Here is a 26,040-nt window from a genome sequence, read left to right as displayed (position 1 = left end):
GACAGAAAGGCACAATAATCAAAAAATACCCAGAACATAACAAATGCTGACCTACTGAACATCAACAATATCAGTGTGGTCATGTGTATGTGCGGCGCCACATCATCTTCTACCTTTGTTATTCTGACATGTAGTACCAAAATATAAACTGTCATGGCACCAGACATTGGAGCTTTTTTTATTCAAGCTGTGAGATAAAAACACAATTAAAGAAAGACCTACTGATGAAGCTTTGTTAAACTTTTAATTTTATTTTCTTCAGCCAGTCACTGATTGATTTACTGTCGATTCTGAAAATGACCAAATGTGATTGCAACCCTAAAACTAGATGCATCCAGGTAATCGCTTGTAAATGCTCTGACATGGTTTGTCACAAGAACAAACTTAAACTCCAATTCACCTCTTGCACTCTCCTGCTGTCTCTGTATCGATTCAGTGGCCTGCACTCATATTAAGCAATAAACCAAATGTGAGGGAGAGTTGCCCTTTTCATTTAAATTATCTGGTCATTCAAACATCCATTCACGTCCCTTCCTTCTTTCTTTGCACCCATTAAGATTGAAGCCGTGCTTCTCAAGCAGCTCAACTCCATCTTAATGCAATTCAAAGACCTATATTCTACACCAGAGTTGCTGTGGCAACAAAGTTTTCCCCCTCCCTGAGAAGCTGAAAGATCAATAGAGCATCCTCAACGGTGTGGCAGGAAATGCTCTAGCACAGATGGTCCTCTGAGAAACCATGAGCTTTGTGTCCTAGTTAGCATCTGAATACTAACACAATCAAGCAGGGTCGCTTTTCTGTTGAAATTTAACAAACAAAAACGTCTATCTCTAAAGAAGAAAGATATGGTGTGCAGAGTGAGTTGTTCCGTGCTGTCACCTACTCTGTTGTGTTAGCTTTACCAAAGTCTTGGAAAAAAGAGAGAGAGAGAGAGAGAGATTTAAACTAGACAAGACAGACACTTTCAAAACAACAACAAAGCATTGCATTTTTTTCACACAGTTTACCATCCAGTGTGGGTTTTTTTGTGCAAAGTGGTGTGTTACCTTTAAAATATTTGCAACTAATTATCTAAAATAACTATATGTGTATGTTGTCTCCCATTGGTGCCAACTTAGAGCTAGACATTAAAACTCAGCCTACAGGGTCAGAATTACCATCCAACCATCCATTATCTTAACCGTTTAGTCCAATGAAGGTTCGCGGGGAAGCTGGAGCCTATCCCAGCAGTCTTTGGGCAAAAGGCAGGGTACACCCTGGCCAGCTCGCCAGTCCATCGCAGGGCCACCAATTGCAGAGACAAATAACCACACACGCACACTCACTCACTCCTAAGGGGCAATTTAGAATAACCGGTCAGACCGAGGATAGGTCTGAGGTTCATGTTTCTCCTAAATACAGTCTTATAGTGAAGAGAAATGAGCAATGTTGTGCTGTGGATGTTGGGATTTGAAAAGCCCCCTTTGATAAACTCTCCCACCAGTTTGAACTTGTGCTTCAATCCTTCAGATAATGACATCACGAGCCCATTTTTAAATAAGAGCTCTGATTGGACAGCAGTTTTTCATAGCTAACAACAAGCCCTGATGTCTGTCAGGCAGTTGCCAGCCAGACAGCAGTGTGTGTGTGTTTGTGTGTGCGTAAAGGTGGGGAAAAAAAAGGCAACTGAGAATTTAAATTATTGTCTGGCATATGCACCACAGGTCGATGTAAAATGACAGCATTGTACTTGTAGTGCTTTTCAGTATTATGAGCATGCATAACAACTAATGTATAATAAGATCGGCTCTGTTAAGTTCAAGGGTTGAGTGAGAGGAGTGTTTATGAAAACCCTATGTTTAAGGTATCTTCATAAATGGAGGGAGAGAACTGGTTTATATTAAATTATTTTAATAAAATTTGACACGTGGCATTTAAGATGCTGCCGGAGTTTTTAAAATCAAATGAGCTTTATAGCTGTTGGTACTGTGCATATTAGATGCTTTTGCTTTGGGCACAATAGGCGACAAAATGAGCAATGTTAGGGACGTCAGCACCACCTCAACATGGTGGAACGCAGATAAAGGAGCTCTAAAATTAGTCATGACAAATTGGATAAGGCATCACAACTACGGAAAAAGAGATGATATTTGTGTTTAAAATCCACAGCCAGCTCTTCCTGAGTCAGACTGAGTAATTATGCTGAACCCTTTAAAACGAGAGATCGCTGATTGACACTGACTCTCGTGGAGGAGAGTGACCTCGTTGGATGAGATGAAGTCTTGGGCTGCGGCAACCTTTCTGTCAATCTTTAAAACTAGAGGAGAAAAATGAGTTGTCATCTCTCTACTTAATAAGCATTAACAGGCTCTCACATCAGCAGTAAAGCTTAAACCATTAGAAGTTTAGACCTATGCCAAAGACGCTTGAACAACTGGCAATATGAAATCGGCATATTGCAGTTTATGTTCCGCCGGGCTCTTTTATGGTTATTACAGCCAAGGATCCTTTTTTTCCCCTGTCACCACAGGCGTGTTCTTTCAGAGGCTGAAATCAATACCTCTAAATGGTAATCAGAGAATGTGAACATCCTGAAAATCCAAGAATCATCCAATAAAGGCCCCTTTAGATGGACTCAAACAAGCCTTGTTTCCACTGTTTTCCCCTTTACTTATTGTTGCTTTGATTTATCTGACAAGTTTCTATCTAATTTAGCAGTTCATCCCAGAAACACAGGCAAAGAACCAAAAGGTTATAAAAAATATCAAGCTCTGTTTGACAAGTGCCCTTTTCATATTTTAATTCTCCATCCTGTGATGTGAAATTCACTGCAAGAAAAACACACAAGCTTATTTTCGTATGACGTGTATGTGCACTGCATGATTGCCTAATATAGGAAAACTGCACTGTGACTATTTAAGCTATTATATAATCCAGTGGTGATGCATCCTGGTGGTACAAAAAAATTGTGTTATTTTCATTAAAAGGCTGCAGAGACATGGGCTTCTTAGAGCGTTGGCACAGCCTTTCATCATTCCAGGTGCCATTATTTCAGTAAAGCTCCATTTCATTTTGTGATTGATGCCTCGCTGGCTGTCTCAGCAATCTTGGTCAAAGCCTGGATGTTTGCAGCAGGCTCTCATATCGGCTATGATTCTGTTTATTAATTCAAAGATGTTTTTTTTTTTTTTGTATTTTGCTTTTCACCATCTCTTATTTCTGTGCATTTGTCTCACGCAGGACCTGGAAACTAATCAACAATGGACCGATTGGTTCTGTGCGTGCTGCTGTGTGCAGCTCTGGTAAAGGGATACAGCTGCCCCGGCCGATGCATCTGCCAGCACCTCTCCCCTACTCTGACTCTTCTCTGTGCTAAGACTGGCTTGTTGTTTGTACCCCCCACCATCGACCGCAAGACCGTCGAATTGCGACTTACTGACAATTTCATCACCATCATCCGGAGGAAAGACTTTTTCAACATGACTAGCTTGGTCCACCTCACCTTGTCCCGTAACACCATAAGTCAGATTGTCCCCCATGCCTTTCTGGGCTTGCGTTCCCTTCGGGCACTCCACATGGATGGGAACCGCCTCAGTGCTATAAAAAGTGAACACTTTAAAGGCCTCATCAACCTCCGACACCTCATCCTTGGAAACAACCAAATCCACCAGGTGGCTCCCACCTCCTTTGATGAGTTTGTTTCCACCATCGAGGACTTGGATCTCTCCAACAACAACCTACGCAGCCTTCCCTGGGAAGCTATAGCCAGAATGACCAACATTAACACGCTCACCCTGGATCACAACCTGATTGACCACATTGAAGCAGGGACTTTTACAATGCTCACCAAGCTGGTCCGCCTGGACATGACCTCTAACAGGCTGCAGAAGCTGCCTCCAGACAGCCTGTTCCAGCACGCTCAGGTCCTCTCTGATGCCAAAGGCTCCAGCTCGTCCACCTTGGCTGTCAGTTTTGGCGGAAACCCTCTTCACTGTAACTGTGAGCTGCTGTGGCTGCGCAGGCTGACGAGAGAGGATGATTTGGAGACCTGTGCTTCACCAGAACACCTCATGGACAAATACTTCTGGTCAATCCAAGAAGAGGAGTTTACCTGTGACCCCCCACTGATTACCAAACATGTGGCCACAAAGCCCTATGTGATGGAGGGGCAAGGTGTGACTCTTAAATGCAAAGCTGTGGGTGATCCAGACCCAGATATTCACTGGCGCTCACCAGATGGCAAGCTGGTGCATAATAACTCCCGGACGGTCCTGTATGCTAATGGGACCCTTGATATTCTCATCACCACACTGAAAGACAGTGGGGCTTTTAACTGTGTGGCATCCAATGCCGCAGGCATCGCCACAGCTGCTGTTGAGATCAACATGATCCCCCTACCCTTGTTTGTTAACAACACGGCCCACATGCGTGAGGACCCCGGACTGTCGGACATCACCACTTCCTCCAAATCTGGCAATGATACCAAAGGCTACGACAAGCAGGACAGGAGGGTCATGGTTGCAGACCTCACCTCTTCCTCTGCTGTGATCCACTGGCCATCAGAGCGCCATATCCCCGGCATCCGGATGTACCAGATTCAGTACAACAGCACAGCAGATGACACTTTGGTGTACAGGTAAGCAATGGAGGAGGTGGGATTAATGGGAGGAGAAAAGGGTAGTGCAGTGGAGATATGGGAAAAGGTGAAGCATCTGGAGTTACCATCTGCTGAATGATGCAACTTCCCATTAGTGCACATTGACATATTCCAGAAATGGGAAATTATAAAACATGCTTAAAAAGAGCTTAACTCTTACAGAGTAGCCAGAATAAAAAAAAAAAAAAAAGAAAAAAAGCTAAATTTGCACTGAAATTAATTGTAGCAACCACAGATTGTGAAGTTTTCCTCAGATTATCACGTTTTACAGATTTCTTTTTACACTCTCCAGCGACTGTTGCTGAACTGATTATGAGTCCAGTACCCTAACAGACTAAGTGGTCTTGTCAGCATCATTAGTATATAATATGACAACAACAATAACATGAGGTCCAACTATTTCACTGCATGTAACAGTTTGTATCATTAGCAAGGGTTGGCATTAATTTGCTGCTGCAGAGAGTGGGATCCACAATGCTAGGCTTTGTGGTGGTGGTGGGGAAGGAAATGTTCAGATCTTTTTGCTTACTGAAAGTTAAAAGTCGAACTGCATCATATTAAAAAAAAAAAGCCTTTAGATGTACAAGAGGGGTCTTGAGAGGAATAATATGATTTACATTTTATGTTGCCATTTTTTCCTGTTTTTTTTTTAAAGGGAGGTTATCAGGCGTTAATATTTCCCAGTTAAACTTTTGCTGTTTGTATTAAGAGAAATGGAGATGTAATATAGTATTTAAAAGATATGATTAAATAAAAAAAATGAAAGTACTGATGTAACAGAATGGGTCCCTGTAGTGTTATATTACCATCATCATTCCTTACAAAAATTAGATAGATGCAAGTACATCAGAGCAGGTGCATTTTTTACAGCAGGAATCTCAAACGCTGGTCCTCAAGGGGCCACTGTTCTCCGGCTTTTAGATGCTTCCCTGCTCCAACACACCTGATTCACATAAAATAGATCTAACAGCTCGTGTTTAAGTTCTGCACAGTGGCTGAATAATTTGCGTCCCTTATTTAAAATATGGGATAAAGCTACCATTTCCAAATCTTCATCATTCATTCATTTTCCAAACCGCTTATTCCAATTCAGGGTTGTGGGGAAGCTGGAGCCTATCCCAGCTGGCTTTGGGCAACAGGCAGGGTACACCCTGGACAGCTCGCCAGTCCATTGCAGGGCCACACAGAGAGACAAACAACCACTCACACTCACTCCTAGGGACAATTTAGAGTGACCAATTAACCTATCATGCATGTCTTTTGGATGGTGGGAGGAAGCCAGAGTACCTGGGAGAACATGCAAACTCCACACAGAAAGGCCACTGACCAAACCAGCCAAGGATCGAACCAGCGACCTTCTTGCTGTGAGGCCACAGTGCTAACCACTGCACCACCGTGCAGCCATCATTTCCAAATCTTTTCAAATTTAATAATAAGCTTCACATGATACTTTTGAAATCTATGACACGAATTAAGAGTAGTTTTGTATTCATGGAGGATACTAATAACAGTGGTTGACATTGTTTCATTCTGTCTCTTTTTTTCTAAGCTTTCATCAGATTTAATGAGTAGCTCTCCTGTATAATTTTCTCATTCTGTTTCGGCATGAAGCCGAGTGTTGTTTTGTCTTTAGGTGGTACATTATTACCTACAAATGATAACCATCAAAGTCTCCCTTTAGGGAAAAGGAACAAGCTTTTAATTATATTAACACCAATGTTGACCTGAAGTCAGTACCTTTCTCCTGCGTATTTAGAGAAATCTCACGCTTGCAGTCAAACTGTGACCTTAGGTAATCACACATCAAAACTGTCTTCACAACATGCATCACTTGTCCTGCAGCCTGCAGCTGTTATGGTGTAATCGTCACACTGAACCTTTTTTTTTTATTTTTTTTTTTACCTTGTTTATCACCTCTGCTGTCACTTCATACACAACCCCAATACGTTCATATCTCACAGGTATTTTGAGATATAACATTTTCTCTTATAAGTGTTGCTTTTTTATGCCACAAGAATGACACATATTTAATGCTAGAATGGTCCTTGATGCCCTTTTCTTTGTGTAGCTGGTATATTTGTGTGATTTAATGCACCTCATGCAAATCAGTGAAGGTGTGTGATGTGATTCTCATTATTAAACATTCACATCTTTAACACTGTTCTCTTTTTCTTTGCTCTGCAGAATGATCCCATCTGCCAGTAAACACTTTGCAATCAATGACCTGGCTGCAGGACGGGAGTACGACCTTTGTGTGCTTGCGGTATACGACGATGGCATCACATCATTAACGGCCACACGTGTGGTTGGATGCGTGCAGTTCCACACAGCCAGCGAGGTCAGCCAGTGCAGGTTCATGCACAGCCAGTTCTTGGGAGGCACCATGATCATCATTATCGGCGGGATTATCGTTGCATCGGTGCTCGTGTTCATAATCATCCTGATGATCCGTTACAAGGCGTACAGCGGTCCAGTCGACAACAAGGCTAAGGTTGGGTCCAGCATGCATTCACAGACCAACGGCAGTCAGCAGCGGCTCCAGCGTTCTGCTTCCAAGCAGCCATCTGACGAGGGCCAACGCGAGGCTCAGGCACCCAAAGAGTGCATGGCACTGGTCCTGAGAGTGGACGAACAGAAGAAGGAAGATCCAGCAACCACCACTGCCATCCTGGAGGTGGAGCTGCCTCCAAATATAGACAAGATGAAGAGAAGAAGCAGTATGGATGCACAGCCCTCTGGTCCACCATCTGAGGACACTCAGACAGACAGTAGTCTGACAGGATCCACCATGTCCCTGTGTCTCATAGGCCCCAATGCTGGTACCAAGGAGGCTCCCAGGCTTAAGGACAAGAAAAGTGCTCTAGCCACTGTGGGGTTGCTTCCCAACGAGTTGGCACGAACTAGGCACAGATTTTCTTTTGATGGTGGGGATTATTCCATATTTCAGAGTCATAGTTACCCACGCAGAGCGAGGACGAGGTGGCACAAGTCCACCAACCAGCTCAACGTGGAATCATCGCCGCTCGCCAACAGGAGAGTTACGTTCAGCAGCACTGAGTGGATGCTCGAGAGCACAGTGTGAGAAAAGCCGTGTAGCCAAAAAAAAAAAAGAAAAACCAAGAGGCTCAGCCACTCACAAACGTACACATGTATAAAACACATTTACATACCATGTAACAGCAAACGATAAAAACAAGCACATTAACTTACATATGCTAACTTTCTGTGAGTTGCTGGAGAAAAACACCATCTTCCTTCATCCTGCCTTCCCATCATACTCCCAGAGAGGTTTGTTGGCCATGTCCTTTCTTTATGCAGCAGTGCCTTATTCCTAAAAACGTACGAATGGAGGATGCTGCTCACTGTAGTCATAAACGTTCCTCTCTGGCATTGCCTCCCACTCTGATAACGGGAAGCATTACTTTACATTTTTATTTTTCACTGTTTTTCTGTGATACGCCGAGGGAGGGAGGGGAGGGGCGTTTGGATGTGACTGTTTAATTGTTTTAAAAAAAAAAAAAAACGAAAAAAGAGAAAAAAAAAAAAAAACTTCATCAAGCAGTAACTGTAAAGTGAAAAACCAGGTATCCTGTTATGTCAATCATGTTTTGGGTTCTTTCCAATAAAAGAAAAAAAAGGAAAAAAAGAACTTTTGCACAGAAGACACGAGATACAAGGACAAGTATCACCACCAGTCTATACAATAAGAAAAACTGAAAGAGAACAAAGTTTTCAAAGCCCGATTTCTACAGTCAGCTGAGGGAGGATGGATGTGGAAACCTGCCGTGGATTCCTCTCTGACGGTCAGACTGTATGATGTTAAATAGATATTGTTCCAGATGTGACTGTATATTAATCGGTACTGTATCTGGCTGGTCTAGATAAAAGGCAACAAACAAAAAAGACATATATAAGTATATTAAAACATTGGTGTATGTGTACTAACTATGTAAGTAAGTAAGTCATAATGTCACATGACTTTTTACAGAGCATTTGGGTGTTGGCTGCAAGTTTTTACATTAAAAACCTGTGTCATCACACCCTTTCCTATTTAGTATGTCAAAGTTTGGACCATTTATCCCCTCATGAAGGGTATTAAAAAAATTTTGTGTGGGTTAACTGTATCAGTGGCAGTTTCTTCTTGTGCTGCAGTGTCCACTGCAGCAAGGGACACATGAATTGAAATGATAAATATTTGATTCTTCGGTGCTATTTATAAGGCTCCTGTGAATGCATCTCGCCGGCGATGAAGTGGAGTAAGATGTGGGACGACGAGGGACGTGCCAGCTGGACGTGGGGTTGAATTGAGATGCAGCCAGCTGTTATTTTGCAAGGCTGTAAGAGCCATAGCTCATCACAAGAGGGAGACAAAGCTGTGAATGGTTCCCATTTAACTGCAGACTGAGGCGAGATTGTATTAATTAGTTATTAGCAGGAAATGTGCATCGCATCCTGCACTTAAGAATTGTAGTTTTCAGAAAAGGAGTCAGACTTTACATTATTTACCTCTTAAGCATTTAAAATCAGCGTTGCACAACACTTGACAGATTAGGAATCATTACAAAAGCCCATTTGATCATTTAACAAATTAACCAGAGTGCCTTTTCTTTCTACACATGGAAACACAGTTTAAAACAGCTGATAAATATGTTCCTTCAGTTGCATCTCATTTCCTTCGGTACTCTATTTTGTTCAACTTGTTGTCATGGTGATACATACGGTACAAAGACATGAATTACTTATCAATGTTGTGATCAGACATCATAGTGAATTAATGCATATTCAAACCAAAATTTTTAATTATTAGAAATGGAAATGTTATTGTGGATGTAAATCCTTTTTAAAGATAAATTTTATGTTTTATTTAGATGCTGGATAAGTTGTTAAAAAGAGCATGACACCAGGTGAAGAGACAATCTGGGTGAATTAGTGATATTTGTTTGATTTGACAGAAAACATCCTCTTCCTCAGATTACAACCAGGTTTGCACAGACTCAGATAAAACAGAGCTGTTTGGACAGAAAGAGATATAAAAAAATTTAAAAAAAAAGGGGTGCAAAAAGATAAGTCATACAGGAGGTTTTCAATCCTCTTGAGTCTCTTATTTGCATCTGCTGTGACAGAGAAGATTGAATCCAAGAACGGGGTCATCCTTCCATCTGTCTTCATCACTCTTCAACTATTTCTTTCTTCTTTTTTTCTTTTTTTTTTTTGTACCCTGAAGATTCCCATTTTACACATCCTTAAATTGTCTTTTCCCAGCTAGAGGAAGACTAAACTTCATGGTGTGATTTCTCAGCTGTCACAAAAACTTTTCAGGCCCAAACCATTAACTACTGACACTTTCAGCCTGGAAATGTGCTGCAGACCATTTCTCCCAGCAGGGAATGTATTTATGTCAGCTCCTATCTGTGACCATTATTCAAGACCAAATCTGCTTAGGTAGGAGGACACGAAGATTTCACCCTATCCTAAAGAATTGGCTTGGACAGCCAAGCTAGCAAACACAAAGTGTAGAGCAAAGTGTTTTATCAGCAGTTATGAATATTTGCAAAAAAAAAAAAAAGTGCCTTGACTTGGTGAAGGCAATAACTTTTTTCACTAAATATCCAATTTCATATTATGTTGCATGAAAGTGTGTTTAAGTTAAGCCTACGCATGGTTCAAGATGCAATATAGTTTCATGTTATCAATGTAACTGTCTAGTGGTGCAGTAATTTGTTCATTTTATTTTAGTTTTACAAGTCAGTCGAGTGTACACTGAGCAAAACTACAACTTTATGATGCTGTGGAGGCATTTTTTTTAAAAATAAATATTGTATGTCTCTCAAAAAAAAGACAGAGTGCATAAAATTTGCATGCACACATCTCAGTAACATTTCTGTGGCCATCATAACAATACAGCCACAAACACCAAATATTATGATCAAAGCAGACAGCTGGAACTATCAGTGTTGTTAAATGCAGTAATTTAACTTCACTCGTTCATATTCAGTGTACAAAATACCCCAAAATTATTTTATTCAAATCAATGAAATATGGTTGTATCACAGTTTTGTGATATATATGATATATACATATACATATATATATATATATATATATATATATATATATATATATATATATATATATATATATATACATATACATATACATATATATATATATATATATATATATATATATATATATATATATATATATATATATATATATATATGAACTATATATATATATGAACTATATATATATATATATATATATATATATATATATATATATATATATATATATATATATTATAATTAAATATTTTTAGAAATGATCAGACCTTTTTAAGAATACACAAAGTAAAGGAGAAGGTCAACTTAGCAGACACATGGATAAACATTTCCCATGTCAAATGTCCTGAAAACCTTGACCCTTGATCAAACCATTTAAGTTAACAGCAAAAGTGTAAACTTAAGTTTTACAGCATGATCTATGCAGGACCACAGGGTCTTTTTTCCTCATATATGTGGGACACAGTTACAAAGTTTCCTAGTTCTAGGCCAGATACTTTCTGCAGTGCAATCAGATTATGGGGGAAAAAATAAGAGCAAAAGAATAGGGTACTGATGCTGCTTGGACCATTAATTAGTGTTTAGACAATTGTGCCACCAGCCAAGTTCTTAAATTTGCTGACATGTCAACAAATTCAGATGTGGTAGGCTTATGAATTTTGTAAAAATGCCTTATAAAGAAATAGAGGGGGAAAAGCCATTAAGTCATAGTGCATTTATTTATGTGCCTGTTATAACTATGGGAAATTATAATTCCAAGCTTTTGTGTTCATTTTTTTTATCTATTTGATCTAAACACTAATTCTTACAATGACAATGCTCATGTGCCTTTTTTTAGCTGGTAATGTTTATATTTGACACCTCTGCTGTAATTTCCCATCAGTTATTCACCTGCTCAGCATGGGAAACGTATTACTTTAGATTTTATCATCCATCTATCTGAAGACCAGGGATGTCTGATCACAACCTTTGTTCTGGTCTGTAGTTGAGGTAATTCCGTCTGATTCAGACTGAACTAACAAACCAGCATGTCCATTCCTCATGTCTTGCCTCTAGCAACTCTCAACACTGTGGAACAGAATTTGTTTAAAGTGGAAACAACAGCGTGACTTGTTATCCAATCCATCTGTGGACATTTGCAGTGGTGGACAACACAAAATGATGCAGCCTGAAGTCCAAGATGGCTTTCTGAAAAGCATGAGCATGAGGTTTCTGTTTATTTTTTATTATCACTTCAACAGTGAGAACAGCTGTAAGACACACTCAGCTGTGGATTTTTGGCCTTTTTTATCAGACTGCATATTTACCGTGTTTGCATTTTTTTTTTTTTTTTAAACCTCCATCAACACAATTTGACTTGACTTTCATTTTCTTTTTTCTGCATCCAAGATTCGTGCAGCTGCAGCCAAACTGAACTCAGCTCGCTCTGTGCTTCTTGGAGAGAACACTTAGCCTATTGACACAGACTTAGGGAAGTGCTTCAGGCTTTTGCAGAGCACACAATTTCAAAGTGGTTTACCAACACTTCCCTTGGCATCAGATTATCTGAATACCCAGATGGTACAGCCTCATGATTTGTTACCAGGTTCACACAAAGACAATGTTAATAAGGTTAAAATAAACTTACCGGTAGGTCTAGTGAAAATGTTGAATTTTTAGGTGGTGCTACTGGCTCTTCTCCTCCTCATAAACACACACCTTACAGGGGAGCACGATCTGCTACTTATCACTACTGAGCCGAGATACTTGGAGTTCTTGACTAGCGTAACAGCAAAAGAGCTCCCTGACAGGTCACTAAGTGTATTCACTTTGATCACAAACAGCAGCTTATTAATGTCTATCTTCTGCCTGATAACGAAGAGCCTTTGCAGGCAGGCAGGATTTTGGTGAGCTGTTTGATCCTCAGTTGTCCATGGAGAGGAGACCGCCCTGTGTTTCTTGACAAATCAGAACAATAACAAGGCTTCCTATCGGAAAATGTCATCTCCACCATAGGTTATTTCAAAGTGTTCAACTATGAATTAATAAATCAGTTATGTACACAAATTTAGCGCTATTGATGCAGTCCTGTTCTTTGGCTTCAAACAAGCTCAGCTGAAGAGATCCGTGGGAGGATGTGTTGTAGCATTTACAGACCCACATGTTAAAGGATGTGAAGTGAAATATCAGACATGCGCTATAACTCGCAAGATTAAGATTCAGATACATTATTTTTAAGTTCCCCAAAAAATATGATTAAAATTTAATTCAGATTAATCTGACTTTAATATTTAACATCTCTATTTTCTCTAATGAAACCTCCTTACAAGAAAAAAGGCCTCACAATACTCAAATTGATGGAAAAAATATAAATATAACTTAGTTAATTCTGTACATCACGATATTATTGACCTTTATGAACCTCAGCACTCTTTTTTGTGTTCTATGATAATGCAAGAGCACGATGAATTATATAAAAAGGTAGAAAAACTAGATATCATGAAACTGATGTTTTGTTTTTTTTATTTCTTTACCACCTTTAATGTAATAACACTGAAAATAATCATTTTTTTACTAACCTGACAAATGTTGTCAAATATCCCATCATCTTAAATAGAAAGCCAAAAATATTTCTTCAAGAAAATTAAAAAGAAACAGAAGGGGATTTTTATTTTACATTTGAAAGCTGTTAAAATGTATAAAATTTTAAAACACAAATAAAAGCAAATGCATATTTTTTGATAACTGATGAAAATTTTCACCTTTTTTCCTTCTAAAAAAATAATAAAAAGAAAATTCAGGACAGAAGTCTGAGATGAGATTCAATAATCAATCAATAATAAATATTACACTGCTCCTCTTCATGCTGCTGCTCTCGTACAGAGCTGATGAGATTCTGCTTATCGCCCACAGACAAGACCAACAGCACAGGCGTGTTGATGCTGAACACAACAACAGAAGTTGGCGAGCCGTCTCTGCAGCTCAGGTGGATACGAAGAGTCTGCAGTAGTCTTCTTAGTCATTAGCTGTGCATCTGTCTCAGTCTGCAGAACTATCATCTGAGCTCTCTTCTCCCGCTGCCTTCCAGTTTTTCCTCCTCCTCTTTTTGGAAAGTGGCCCTGAGTCCGAGTCATTGTGGGTGTCCTGCTTTCTCTTTTTACGACTGCGAGTCTGTTTCTCCCTTTTTTCCTCCTCATTACTGTCTCCTGCGCTGCTGTCCTCATCCCTCCCTTTGCTCTTCACAGTTTTCTTGTTTTTATGTCGGCTTTTAGTCCTTTTTCTCTTCTTCTGCTTGTCTTTCATGGCAGTGCTGTCATCACTGCTGCACTCGCTGCTTGAGGACTCGTCTTTCTTCCACTTGCCGTCCTCCGCTTTCTTCTTCTTTTTCTTCTTCTTCTTCGAGGACTTTTTGGAACGTTTTGACAGGCACGCTTCTGTGTCAGACTTGGATTTCTTCATTTTGTGCCGCCCAGTCTTTTTCATGGTGCCTGTTTTTTCCCTAACAGACAAAATGGACAACATGTTTTTGTTTTGTTTTTTTGTTTCTCTTTTCAAGACAGCAAAAGCTCATTGGTTGATTTTTTTGCTGTTAAATAATGCTGTATTTGTCATATTGGAATAGTCCAACTATCCTAACCACAGAAATATAGCTAGTGAAAATCAATCCCTCTTCTAGTTGCCTGAAACCTTCTTTAAAGTCCATAAAAAATAACCCCTCCTGGTTGCATTGTGGAGATTTCAGTCTAAACTGGTAAAGCCTGAGTGTGTATAGAAACATTAACATTAAGCAGTGCTAGTTTGGAGGGTTTGTTCTCACAACTCCATGTCTTATCCATTAAATTCTAGTTTGATTACAAATGTAGGTTTCTTTTGCTCTCAGGCAGAAGAATTACTTGGTGCAGTTGTGTATATTTGCTTACCCATCACTTTCAAACTCCTCAGGGTAAAGCTCCTTGAAGCCACTATGTCCCCATCTGTGATGTGAATACAATGGACAGACACATTTTGCACCTCTTTATAAATCTGCTGCGACTGCATAAAAGTACAGGTACATGTGTACTGTCACTGAAACACCACAAAAATGAAAACAATTTACATTTCAGGAAGTAGCCCAATAAATTAACTATATTTAGTCATGCTGTGTACCTGTCAGGATCTCCGGCCTCAAATTCATAAAGTTTGCGGGTCCAGTATCGAGCTTCCCTGTCGTCATGCTCTGTTACTGGCTCTCTGCTTCGACTCCTTACTCTGGGTTGATCAGACACTCGGTCACAGTGCATACGCCCTCTGGAATGAAACCATTACCAACAAATCATCAAGCCAACATACACTAACAGCCCTCCATACTGAGAGACACTCACTCTGCGTGTCTCTCAAAGGGGATGAGGTGTCACTTGTGTTTGGATGGCTCAAATTAAACTGGGACATTCACTGCTCCTACCTCATACTGCCTGTATCTGGAACGTGTTTGTGGTGGGATGTTTGGATTTCCCAGTCTCGCATTTTCCACATCTCCATCTCCTCCTGGATCTGCAGTGGGTCAACAGAAACATGTGTATTGAAGACTACACAGAGACATATTAATGTACATTTCTGATCAGAAGTCCACACACGTCCATGTGCCAAAATGTCAAGGCAGTAACATGTTTTGAACAGGAGCTGGAAAGTATCACAGGTATAAAAAAAATAATAAAATTGTAAATATACGTTAATTTAAGAAAAACAAAAACCTCACTGAGACTGAATATTCTGAATGTCTTTCATGCTGCCAAGAACTCTTGAACTTTACATTAGTGATCTGTTTCAACAAAAAAGAGCTTGTTTGACAACTTTAAGAGGACTGATGGACACACAGTAACATGGAAAGGTCCAAAGCAAATGTGATAAAAAAAAATTTTTAAAAAAAAAAGGGGTCAAAGACTCACAAGTAAAGAATGTCTCTTACAGCTCTTTTTTAAATAGGTACAAATTTCAAGACTATTGGTAAATATAAATAATAAAAAAAAAACACACATGTAAGTGGTTATCGTAACATTTGTTAGGAACAACGCCAGAAACTTACACATTCATGTTTAGAAATTACAAGAATGATCAGACTGAAGTTTACAGATGAACGAATGAACACAAACAAAAAACTTTTTTTTTTTAAATCATTTTTAAAATGGTCTAATGAGACAACACTTAATTGTCAGGGAATTTGAAAAAAATATACACATACAGTATGTTGATGAATAAATAAATAACCAATAAAAAGAAGAAGGAGATACCAGGCACAGCTGACTGGCACACACCTGCTACTCTCATGTCCAACCAGCCACTTCTATAATAAGCAGTACAGTGCAGGGTCCTGAAGAGCCAATCAGGAGGGATGTCAGCCTGCCAGCCTGGGTGTCATTATTACTGAGAGTGTTTTTAGTTATGTTTTTTTTTTTTTTTTTGGTTTGCTGTGCTGTGTGCTGTCCGCTGTGCCAGGCGAACTCTGGAGAGCATTGTTTGTAATGAGTGTTGGCTGGGAAGAACTCATGGGTAACAGTGTATTGAACTGAAACAGGTACAAAATCAACATGTTAAACTAAAGTTGTGTTGTTTTTGGAAATAATCTCACTTTGAATTTAATGCCAGCAACAAGCTGAATTTTGATTTAAAATATGAACTTTTTCTTTTTCTGTGCCTCAATATTAAGCTCAGCTTAGCTCCCCTGTTGGACTTGTCTCCTGATCCTCTAAACAAAATGCTCTTATCACCGTCTAATGCAGGTAAGACATGTAGGTTCTTCACGCAGTACCTTACTTAAAAATAGATAAATAGTTATCCCCTTAAGTAAATTATAAATAAGTAATATATGTTAAACCTGATTGAGGATGTTTCACAGTTTTTCTTTAACAATTACAATAAAAGACTACATTTACACAGTAGCATCTATATAACATTTAGTTATATGTGTGTATATAAAGCTAATTCACGACATAATTTCCCAACCATTCAGGTTTTTATAGAACACACAGCCACCAATACTATTTGTAATGATAAATTGATTATTTGCCATTTTGAGATAACTCTCGCTGGTTGCCATTATTTCATGAGGCCAGTGTAAGAAAAATGAATGCAGATATTTGTTCTGCAGGCATTATTGTCAGAGTGGCTGCTGTGAAATGATGATGTTTCCAATTATTGTGGTTGTCTAGAAAATCTTTACACATTAGAGCACAGCAGAGTGCAGAACGGATCAACTCCAGTAAACAGAGGCAAAGCAGACACAGTCAATGAAGCTCACTTGTGTTTAGCAATTCTGTCATTTGCCTTTAGAAAATAGTCATGTAATGATATGCAAAAGAAAACTACATCATATAAATATTAGCTTTTCTCTCTGATTTCTGCTCTTTACTAATCAGCATGAAGGCTAGAAAAAAGCCTATGTTCCACTCCACCAAAACACAATGCTGCTTCTCAACAAGTGTTTTCACTTGTTTCATCTGATCAGACCTCTCTGGATGACTGAACAGTGGCTGTTCTTGGTGAACTGCTCTGTTCCTGTCTTGTTAGTTTTGTTGCTGGACAAGCAGAGAATATTAACTTGAGATGCGTTTGTTGTCTTCCTCGTCCTTAAGACTTTCTAACTTTGATGTCTTTAGCAAGACATGTCAGATTCACCCCAATTCATGTACAATATTAGCAGAAAATGCATTTAATTACGGCATAGGAGCGGATAATGTGTTACTTTTTTTAATATGTGCAGAGTTGTATCTCTAAGCAGTTAGATGATGGCATAATTTGACATAATTTCTTGACACAAACGCACCTTGTTGTGGGCATCTGTGTGCCGGATTACATTCCTCAGCAATGTCTTCCCCATCGGCTGCTTGGACATGGTGACTCCTGACATGTCAAAAATGGACAAACTGGTGTTTTATTTTATGGGAAAAGAAAGAAATAAAGTTAAGGCTGGAGTGAGCAAAAAATAGATTATATCCTAAATACAGGAGATCATTACAAGACTTTAGCACTCAGCTCGTTAGCTACTGCTGTATATTTCGCTATATTTGTACGAAACATGTTTAAATCTAGTCCGTGAACTATGTCCAGATAATGTCAGACTACCTGTTAGCCAACGTTTGGTAGTTATGTACAAACTGTACCTTTCGGAAATGAGCTGTATCTGCGAGGAACAAAACAGCACACAGGCTCTGCCGGTACTTCCGCTGCGAGATTGTCGCACAATCTACGTCACTAAACTGAAACTGAATGATGATTGGACCAGAGACCTATCAATCATGACGTGGCACTAAAGCTCTGCAGGCTGTGAACGTCCATCCCTCTAACTTTAGTTATTTTTTATGTTTTTATTTTTATCTCAGAACGATTTATTTTTAATTACGAAAAGGGCTTAAAACTACACTGATCAAAGATATTTTCTGACAAAAAACAAAGAAAAAAACACTATCTTGAGTTAAATAAATAAATAAAAATCAAGAGATCCCAGAATCCCCAAATCTTCTTTCAAACCGAAAATCAAGCAGTATGAACATTTTTTGGAGAATGAGAAAAGGTTGATGAAGCGAGAGAAAAATATGTATGACATGTAACAGTGTGAAAAAGTTAAATGAGAATTGAGGGGAAACTCTATTGGCTATTTTGATTTCTCATGTAAACTATTCATAAAGGCAGGGATAGAAGGGATGTGGTAGGAAGTTTTACACCACATTATAACTTAAACCTGGACTTATAGGGAAGATTAAAAACCACTTAGATGTAGCCCTTTTCCCATCAGTATCACTATCTGCAAGCATTTTAACAGTATCATCAAGATTATTCTAATAAAAAAAAAAAAACATGGTATTTTCATGGTAAGATAGTCCAGACATGTGGGTACCAAGACAGTAATCACAGAAAATGAAAAAGTAGATGAGGGGTCAGATTGGTGAGGAATCACAGTAGTTGTCAAAATTAGACAGGAAAAAGTCCAAGCTTAGAGTGAAACTTTGTAATAATATCAAATTGACAACTTGAAAATAAAGTAGAAGGGGTAAGAAACAGTCCCAATATGATAGAATAAAGAAACAAAATTATTCACAGCAATTTAAATCAAATACTTTTCACCACAGCTAAGCATCCAACTATTATGAAATGAGACAATGGTACACATAGTTTTACACAAAAAAAAAAACATGAAAATCTGTAAGAAATGCAACAAGTTCAGTGTAAAGACTAAGAACCATAAGAATATGGATGTAGTGTGGAGGACAAAAAAATTATATTTACATCCCTAAAATCGGGACTAATTCTGTATTATTAATTATTAATTAGGACTACATACAGATTTGTACTATACAGTTCTTTTCAGAGAGTGTGTAGGCTGATAAGGATTTTATTGGAGTGGTAATATGCCAGAAGGAGGCAGTAACTCAGCTTGAAGGATACTTAGTGGGTTCACCCTGCAAAGAAGAAAACTTCAGTTTACTTTCTATGTTCATCTCCTTCGTGCAATTTATGGTTCATACACGCTTCTCTTATTAATCCTCCAGCTTACATTAGAAGTACACATGCAAACCTTCAGTGTCTGGCAGAAATAATTAAATATAGCTTTTTGCTGAAACAAAAGAATGTTTAAATAATGTAGTGTCATACGATATATTTAGTTGTCATTAGTTTAAAACAACAGCATCTCCCAGCACACATCATCTGGTTGAAGTGGCTAAGACATAAAGAGAGGAGTTTATGCAGATTTGGAAATGGTAAAAGCTGCAGTAACACACTGATAACACTTCACAGTGTTAACACTTCTGACACATATCAGTGTCTAACTTCTATCTGTTAACATCATGTTGCTGTGTTTGCATGCACAAATGCTGCATAATGCATGCTATCAGCTGTTTCTGCTTTGACTTCCAAGGTAAATTCCTACTGCTGCAATGTCATGTGGGTGTAAGTGCTGTCAGTCTGCATCGCCACGTTCTTGTTCTCTGTTTAGGGGTAGCTGAACCAACTGTCCATAACAATAAGACTTGTCTGTTGTTGGCAGACTGAACAATGGCAGACCAGAATACAAAATGAGGCAGAAAACAGGAGAAAGGGGACTTGTGGGGACCATTTAGCCCAGTCTCATAAAATAATGAATGAAAATTTCTTCTATTGTGCTTGAGGACACAAAATTTTAAATTTGCTCTTATGAGAGCTTTGCCTCAAAGATATTGTATTTTTTATTGAGATTTGTTTCAAGCCTGCACAATGTTTGGATTTTTCTTTACACACTGAGGTAAATCTTAGAGATACATTTTGACCTTTAGTGCTTAAACCCAACTGTTTGTGTCTGTGTGTCATAAATATTAAAATGTTTTGGTTGTAAAAACTTCAGAATAAGTAAAAGGATAAGTATGAAAATGCTAAAGAGACCTCAGACACACCTCCAACCTGTCAGTCTTGCAAACTGCAGGTATGCAAAATGAGATTTCCTAAACTCACACTGTAAAGAACAAAGAACCATTAAATAATAAAAGCAGCCATCTCACTGAGCGTGAAAACAGCAAGTTTTTTTTTTCTTTTTGCAGCAACACGTTTTGATACTCACCTCATATTTTGCTGCCCCAATTTCACCGACTGTGGCAAAGTAATACGGAATCCCAGTGGGATTCTGTTCCAGCCATTTTTCTGGGGAGCACCGAGTACCAGCAGTCATATCAATGAACTAGTATTTTTGGGGGGGTTTTTCTTTTTGCACTTTATTATTTCTCTACCCTGTTCACATTAGCAGTTCCTGGACTTTAAGCCACCTGGGTAGCAAGTCCTTTGCTGGCTACTACAGCCAAACCCCAACCGACGAGGAAGAGGTCAGAGTAAGCCTCTGGAGTGATCAGCCCTCTTGGTGGTGGTCTAAGCCCCACTGGCTTGAGTCCAGGAATTGCTAATGAGAGCAAGCCAGAGTGAATACACTGAACAAATAATTTCTCTTCTAATGTTTCCTGCATGAACGATTGCTCCTACATTGGTCTTGAAATTCAAGTGGCAAAACTCAGTTATATTTTGCTCAAATTTTTCTTGTCCAAATAAGGACTGCAGATGCATGCCTGATATATTCATGGACACTGCCGTGTTTCTAGATAAAGTAAAACCAATTCTATTCCAGTTGAACACCTTTAGATTTCCTTTTAATATTTACAGAATGTGGCATCATGACATATCAGTAAGAAAGAATGAGACCATTTTTTCAGCCATGGAGTGGTAGAAAATCACTTATCTATGTATTTTTACATAGAACACTTCACCACTGTCAATTCTCCCCTGGGCAGACCAACTGGTTTCCTAGGCAGCACCTCATAAATATATTATGAGGCAACAACCTCTCAGTTCAATAAGCAGTCACCACAGATTTCTGAAAGAATTAATCAACAGAATTATTTTCAAAACAGGATTCTTTTGAAAACATTTCACATTCAGTAATCCAGCACATGAATTCATAACTCACACAGGTACACATTAACATTTATACACTTGTCAGTGTTTATCTTTATACCTCCAATCACTTCCAATCAATTATTCAATAAAGAACAAACCTGCCCATTCAGCTGCAGTAGCACTGATTGTAGGCAGGCCCACTCTATGAAGAAAAGCTATCTTAGAGGCGCCTCGAAACTGAAGGAGATAGTGCCTCCTAACAGAATTTGGTTCCTTGCCAGCAAGTGCAAAACAAACCAAGAAAATGACCCACCTTGTTTTAGCCTGTTCCAGCTTCTGTTTGCAGTGTGATTGCTTCTCATTTCAGTGGTTCTCTATAGCGCATGCCCCACCTTGCAGGTAGGCAGAAACAGCCCCTCCGATGATCTACATAGTTCATAAACTGACTGATCTGCCTTTCTGAAACTGTGGATTCAATGCAGAATTCATCAACCGCAATATCGATGGTTGTATATGATATACTATTTATACACAGAGTATAGATATATATGATAGGTGGACTTGGGGTTGGAGGACCCTGGTAAGCACCCAAACTGGCAACGAAGGAATAGCCCCTGAGCTAGACCTTTAACCCACCAAGGTTGGTCCTTGAGCTGTACCATCCTGCAGCATTCCTTGTCCAATACACCTGAATGAAATACTCAAATTCCCTCTTCTGCATGTCATTCAGCTCTGCAAAGGCCTGGTAACGAGTCATTCATTTAATACAGGTGTGTTGTACAATGGTTGCATCTAAAAGTTTCAAGACAATAAGTCTCAAGGACTGAACTTGGGCACTCCCATGGTCTACACTGTTTTATTTTACAAAGCCTTTCTTGGTTTAATGATTTATTATTGCATCTTCTTTTCCAATTTTAATTTCATATCCATTTTTGATCATTTTTATGTTTTTGTCAAAAGTCTGTACGTGTGGGGTGTTTTTTAGTGTAATGATGCAGCTGTCGGGGCTGAGATGCCCTTTCGAAGAATCTCACTTAGGTTTATTCTTGGCATTTGTAAAGGTTATTGTGGTATTAACAAAACCAGTAAATGGTTCACTTTAATGTATAAACCTTACGGTCTAAACTAATTCAGTGTGTGCATGTTTTGGACAGTAGCTGATTTATAATAACAGGAGCTTTGAATTCATTGCTTTCTTCCTAACAGAAAATACATTAACATCACGACTTCTTCTCTAAATTACATTTGACAATAAGAATGGATGAGATTTCCAGGGACAAAATCTTATCAGTGGGGCTTCGTGCATATCTGCTTGAAGGTCACTGAAATGGACAACACTGATAACTTGCATTTCATAGCAGGCACAGTCATAATTTGCAATCAGAATCCATTGTGATCATACAAACAATCTGCTCTATTTTAGCAACTCATTTGATTTACAAATTGGCTTCTTTCGTGCCGCCCCTGTAGCAAACCAATTTTCCTCTCACCCTCTGGCTCCTGGAGTGTTGGAATAACTCTGTCCTCATTCTGAACAGTGATGTCACTTCTTATATATCATCCACATGTAAATCTCAAATAGTTTCTGTTACAAATGCTTTGTTTCCCACAGTTCTCTCAGTCATGTCACGGTCTGCTAAATCTTTATTGTCTCTGCTGAGGCCTGCATTTGTCCATGCCTTTTTAATATTTGAGCATAAACAATAAAAGTAATACTGTGAGGAATAAAAGTGAGTCCACAAATAAATAAATAAAAAAAATCAGTATGTTGAAGGCTGGAGGGCTTTGCAAATGAATACTAAAATGTCAGACTGATACATCTGTTTTATTTGCACGAGCTCCCTCCTTCTCTTCTTTTTCTGGAGGACAAGGCGCTTAATAAGTTATTGCCTAATATCAGCAAAAAGTCATCTGTGTACACAGTATGACTTTGATTAACTCCTCTGAGAGAACATATGTTTTACCCTGCACATAAATAAGCACTGGCAAATATTAATATTTTTAATGTTGTCTTCCTGCTTGCAGTAGAAGAGTTTCCAAATAAGAATCAGTCCTTACTAAATTAATATTTTCACTAAATTTACTTCCAGGAAAGTCAAAATAACATGTCAGTACATTTGAACACCTCAGAAGATGTCTGTGGACTTTTTCCTATTTATCTCCATCCATCCATCCATCTTCTGCCGCTTATCCGGGGTCGGGTCGCGGGGGCAGCAGCCTAAGCAGGGAAGCCCAGACTTCCCTCTCCCCAGCCACATTTGCCAACTCTGCGGGGGGGATCCCGAGGCGTTCCCAGGCCAGCCGAGAGATGTAATCCCTCCAGCGTGTCCTGGGTCTTCCCCGGGGTCTCCTCCCCGAGGGACGTGCCTGGAACACCTCACCAGGGAGGCGTCCAGGAGGCATCCTGACCAGATGCCCGAGCCACCTCAACTGGTTCCTCTCGATGCGAAGGAGCAGCGGCTCTACTCTGAGCCCCTCCCGGATGACTGAGCTCCTCACCCTATCTCTAAGGGAGAGCCCGGCCACCCTGCGGAGGAAACTCATTTCAACCGCCTGTATACGAGATCTTGTTCTTTCGGTCACGACCCACAGCTCATGACCATAGCTGAGGGTAGGAACGTAGATCAACTGGTAAATCGAGAGCTTCGCCTTCTGGCTCAGCTCCTTCTTCACCACGACAGACCGGCGCAGAGCCCGCATTACTGCAGACGCCGCACCGATCTGTCTGTCGATCTCGCGCTCCATCCTTCCCTCACTCGTGAACAAGACCCCGAGATATTTAAACTCCTCCACTTGAGGCAGGACCTGACTCCCGACCCGGAGAGGGCAATCCACCCTATTCCGGCTGAGGACCATGGTCTCAGATTTTGAGGTGCTGATTCTCATCCCAGCCGCTTCACACTCGGCCGCGAATCGCTCAAGCGAGAGCTGGAGATCACGACCAGATGAAGCCAACAGGACCACGTCATCCGCAAAAAGCAGGGACCCAATCCTGAGGCCACCAAGTCGGATCCCCTCAACCCCTCGGCTGCGCCTAGAAATTCTGTCCATATAAGTTATGAACAGAATCGGTGATAAAGGGCAGCCTTGGCGGAGTCCAACCCTCACCGGAAACGAATCCGACTTACTACCGGCAATGCGGACCAAGCTCTGACACCTGTCGTACAGGGACCGGACAGCTCGTACAAGGGGGTCCGGTACCCCATACTCCCGGAGTACCCCCCACAGGAGCCCCCGGGGGACACGGTCGAATGCCTTCTCCAGGTCCACAAAGCACATGTAGACTGGTTGGGCAAACTCCCATGCCCCCCCCAGGACCCCAGAGAGGGTATAGAGCTGGTCCACTGTTCCGCGACCAGGACGAAAACCACACTGCTCCTCCTCAATCCGGGATTCGACTATCCGGCGGACCCTCCTCTCCAGGACCCCTGAATAGACCTTACCAGGGAGGCTGAGGAGTGTGATTCCCCTGTAATTGGAACACACCCTCCGGTCCCCCTTCTTAAAAAGGGGGACCACCACCCCAGTCTGCCAATCCAGCGGTACTGCCCCCGATGTCCACGCGATGCTGCAGAGGCGTGTCAGCCAGGACAGCCCCATAGCATCCAGAGCCTTAAGGAACTCCGGGCGGATCTCATCCACCCCCGGGGCCTTGCCGCCAAGGAGCTTTTTGACCACCTCAGCGACTTCAGCCCCAGAGATAGGAGAGTCCACCCCTGAGTCCACCAGCTCTGCTCCCTCATGGGAAGACGTGTTGGTAGGATTGAGGAGGTCTTCGAAGTATTCCCTCCACCGACCCACAACGTCCCGAGTTGAGGTCAGCAGCACCCCATCTCCACTGTACACAGTATTGATGGAGCACTGCTCCCCCCCCCTGAGCCGCCGGATGGTGGACCAGAATCTCCTCGAAGCCGTCCGGAAGTCTTTCTCCATGGCCTCGCCGAACTCCTCCCATGCCCGAGTTTTTGCCTCGGCAACGGCCGAAGCCGCATGCCGCTTAGCCCGCCGGTACCCATCAGCTGCCTCCAGAGTCCCACAGGCCAAGAAGGCCCGATAGGACTCCTTCTTCAGCTTGACAGCATCCCTCACTGCTGGTGTCCACCAACGAGTCCTGGGATTACCACCACGACAGGCACCAACGACCTTGCAGCCACAGCTCCGGCTGGCCGCCTCAGCAATAGAGGCACGGAACACAGCCCATTCAGACTCAATGTCCCCCGCCTCACCCGGGACATGTTCGAAGCTCTGCTGAAGGTGGGAGTTGAAGCTCGCTCTGACAGGGGACTCAGCCAGACGTTCCCAGCAGACCCTCACAACACGTTTGGGCCTGCCAGCTCTGACCGGCTTCCTCCCCCACCATCTGAGCCAACTCACCACCAGGTGGTGATCAGTTGACAGCTCCGCCCCCCTCTTCACCCGAGTGTCCAAGGCATGTGGCCGCAGGTCCGACGATACGACTACAAAGTCGATCATTGAACTGCGGCCCAGGGAATCCTGATGCCAGGTGTACATATGGACACTCTTATGCTGGAACATGGTGTTCGTTATAGACAATCCATGACGAGCACAGAAGTCCAATAACAAAACACCATTTGGGTTCAGAGGGGGGGGACCATGCCTCCCAATCACTCCCCTCCAGGTCTCACTGTCATTGCCCACGTGAGCATTGAAGTCCCCCAGCAGAACAATGGAGTCCCCAGAAGGAGCACCCTCCAGCACTCCCTCCAAGGACCCCAGAAAGGGTGGGTACTTTGAACTGCTGTTCGGTGCATAAGCACAGACAACAGTCAGGACCCGTCCCCCCACCCGGAGGCGGAGGGAAACTACCCTTTCATCCACCGGGGTAAACCCCAACGTGCAGGCACCAAGCTGGGGGCTGATGAGAATGCCCACACCTGCTCGGCGCCTCTCACCATGAGCAACTCCAGAGTGGAAGAAGGTCCAGCCCCTCTCGAGGGTACTGGTTCCAGA

At 41.0% G+C, this 26,040-nt stretch overlaps 2 protein-coding genes across 3 annotated transcripts in view; one reads left to right on the top strand and one right to left on the bottom strand.

Moving 5' to 3' along the window:
• Positions 1–8,029, top strand: part of lrfn1 (leucine rich repeat and fibronectin type III domain containing 1) — a 126,348-nt gene extending 118,319 nt beyond the window's left edge. The window contains exons 3-4 of the mRNA XM_079245907.1: positions 3,220–4,615; positions 6,821–8,029. Coding sequence (XP_079102033.1) covers positions 3,240–4,615; positions 6,821–7,718 — 2,274 coding nt within the window. The 5' untranslated portion in view covers positions 3,220–3,239 and the 3' untranslated portion in view covers positions 7,719–8,029. The remainder of the gene's footprint in view (positions 1–3,219; positions 4,616–6,820) is intronic.
• Positions 8,030–13,537: 5,508 nt separating this feature from the next.
• Positions 13,538–17,884, bottom strand: nkapd1 (NKAP domain containing 1). 2 transcript variants are annotated; one of them, XM_079245851.1, is made up of 6 exons: positions 17,817–17,884; positions 17,480–17,579; positions 15,122–15,210; positions 14,827–14,967; positions 14,601–14,654; positions 13,538–14,179 (listed from the first exon to the last, which is right to left on the bottom strand). In XM_079245851.1, exons 2-6 carry the CDS (start codon positions 17,561–17,563, stop codon positions 13,720–13,722), a joined length of 828 nt encoding a protein of 275 aa, XP_079101977.1. In that variant the 5' UTR covers positions 17,564–17,579; positions 17,817–17,884; the 3' UTR covers positions 13,538–13,719. The 2 variants fall into 2 exon arrangements, with proteins under 2 accessions (XP_079101977.1, XP_079101978.1); XM_079245852.1 differs by having other exon boundaries at positions 17,480–17,556.
• Between the last annotated feature and the right edge of the window lie 8,156 nt (positions 17,885–26,040).

The sequence above is a fragment of the Telmatherina bonti genome (assembly GCF_933228915.1).
Source record: "Telmatherina bonti genome assembly, chromosome: 9".
Lineage (NCBI taxonomy): Eukaryota > Metazoa > Chordata > Actinopteri > Atheriniformes > Telmatherinidae > Telmatherina > Telmatherina bonti.
The sequence above is the reverse complement of the archived record's forward strand: the minus strand, read 5'-3'. Positions and strand labels throughout refer to the sequence as shown.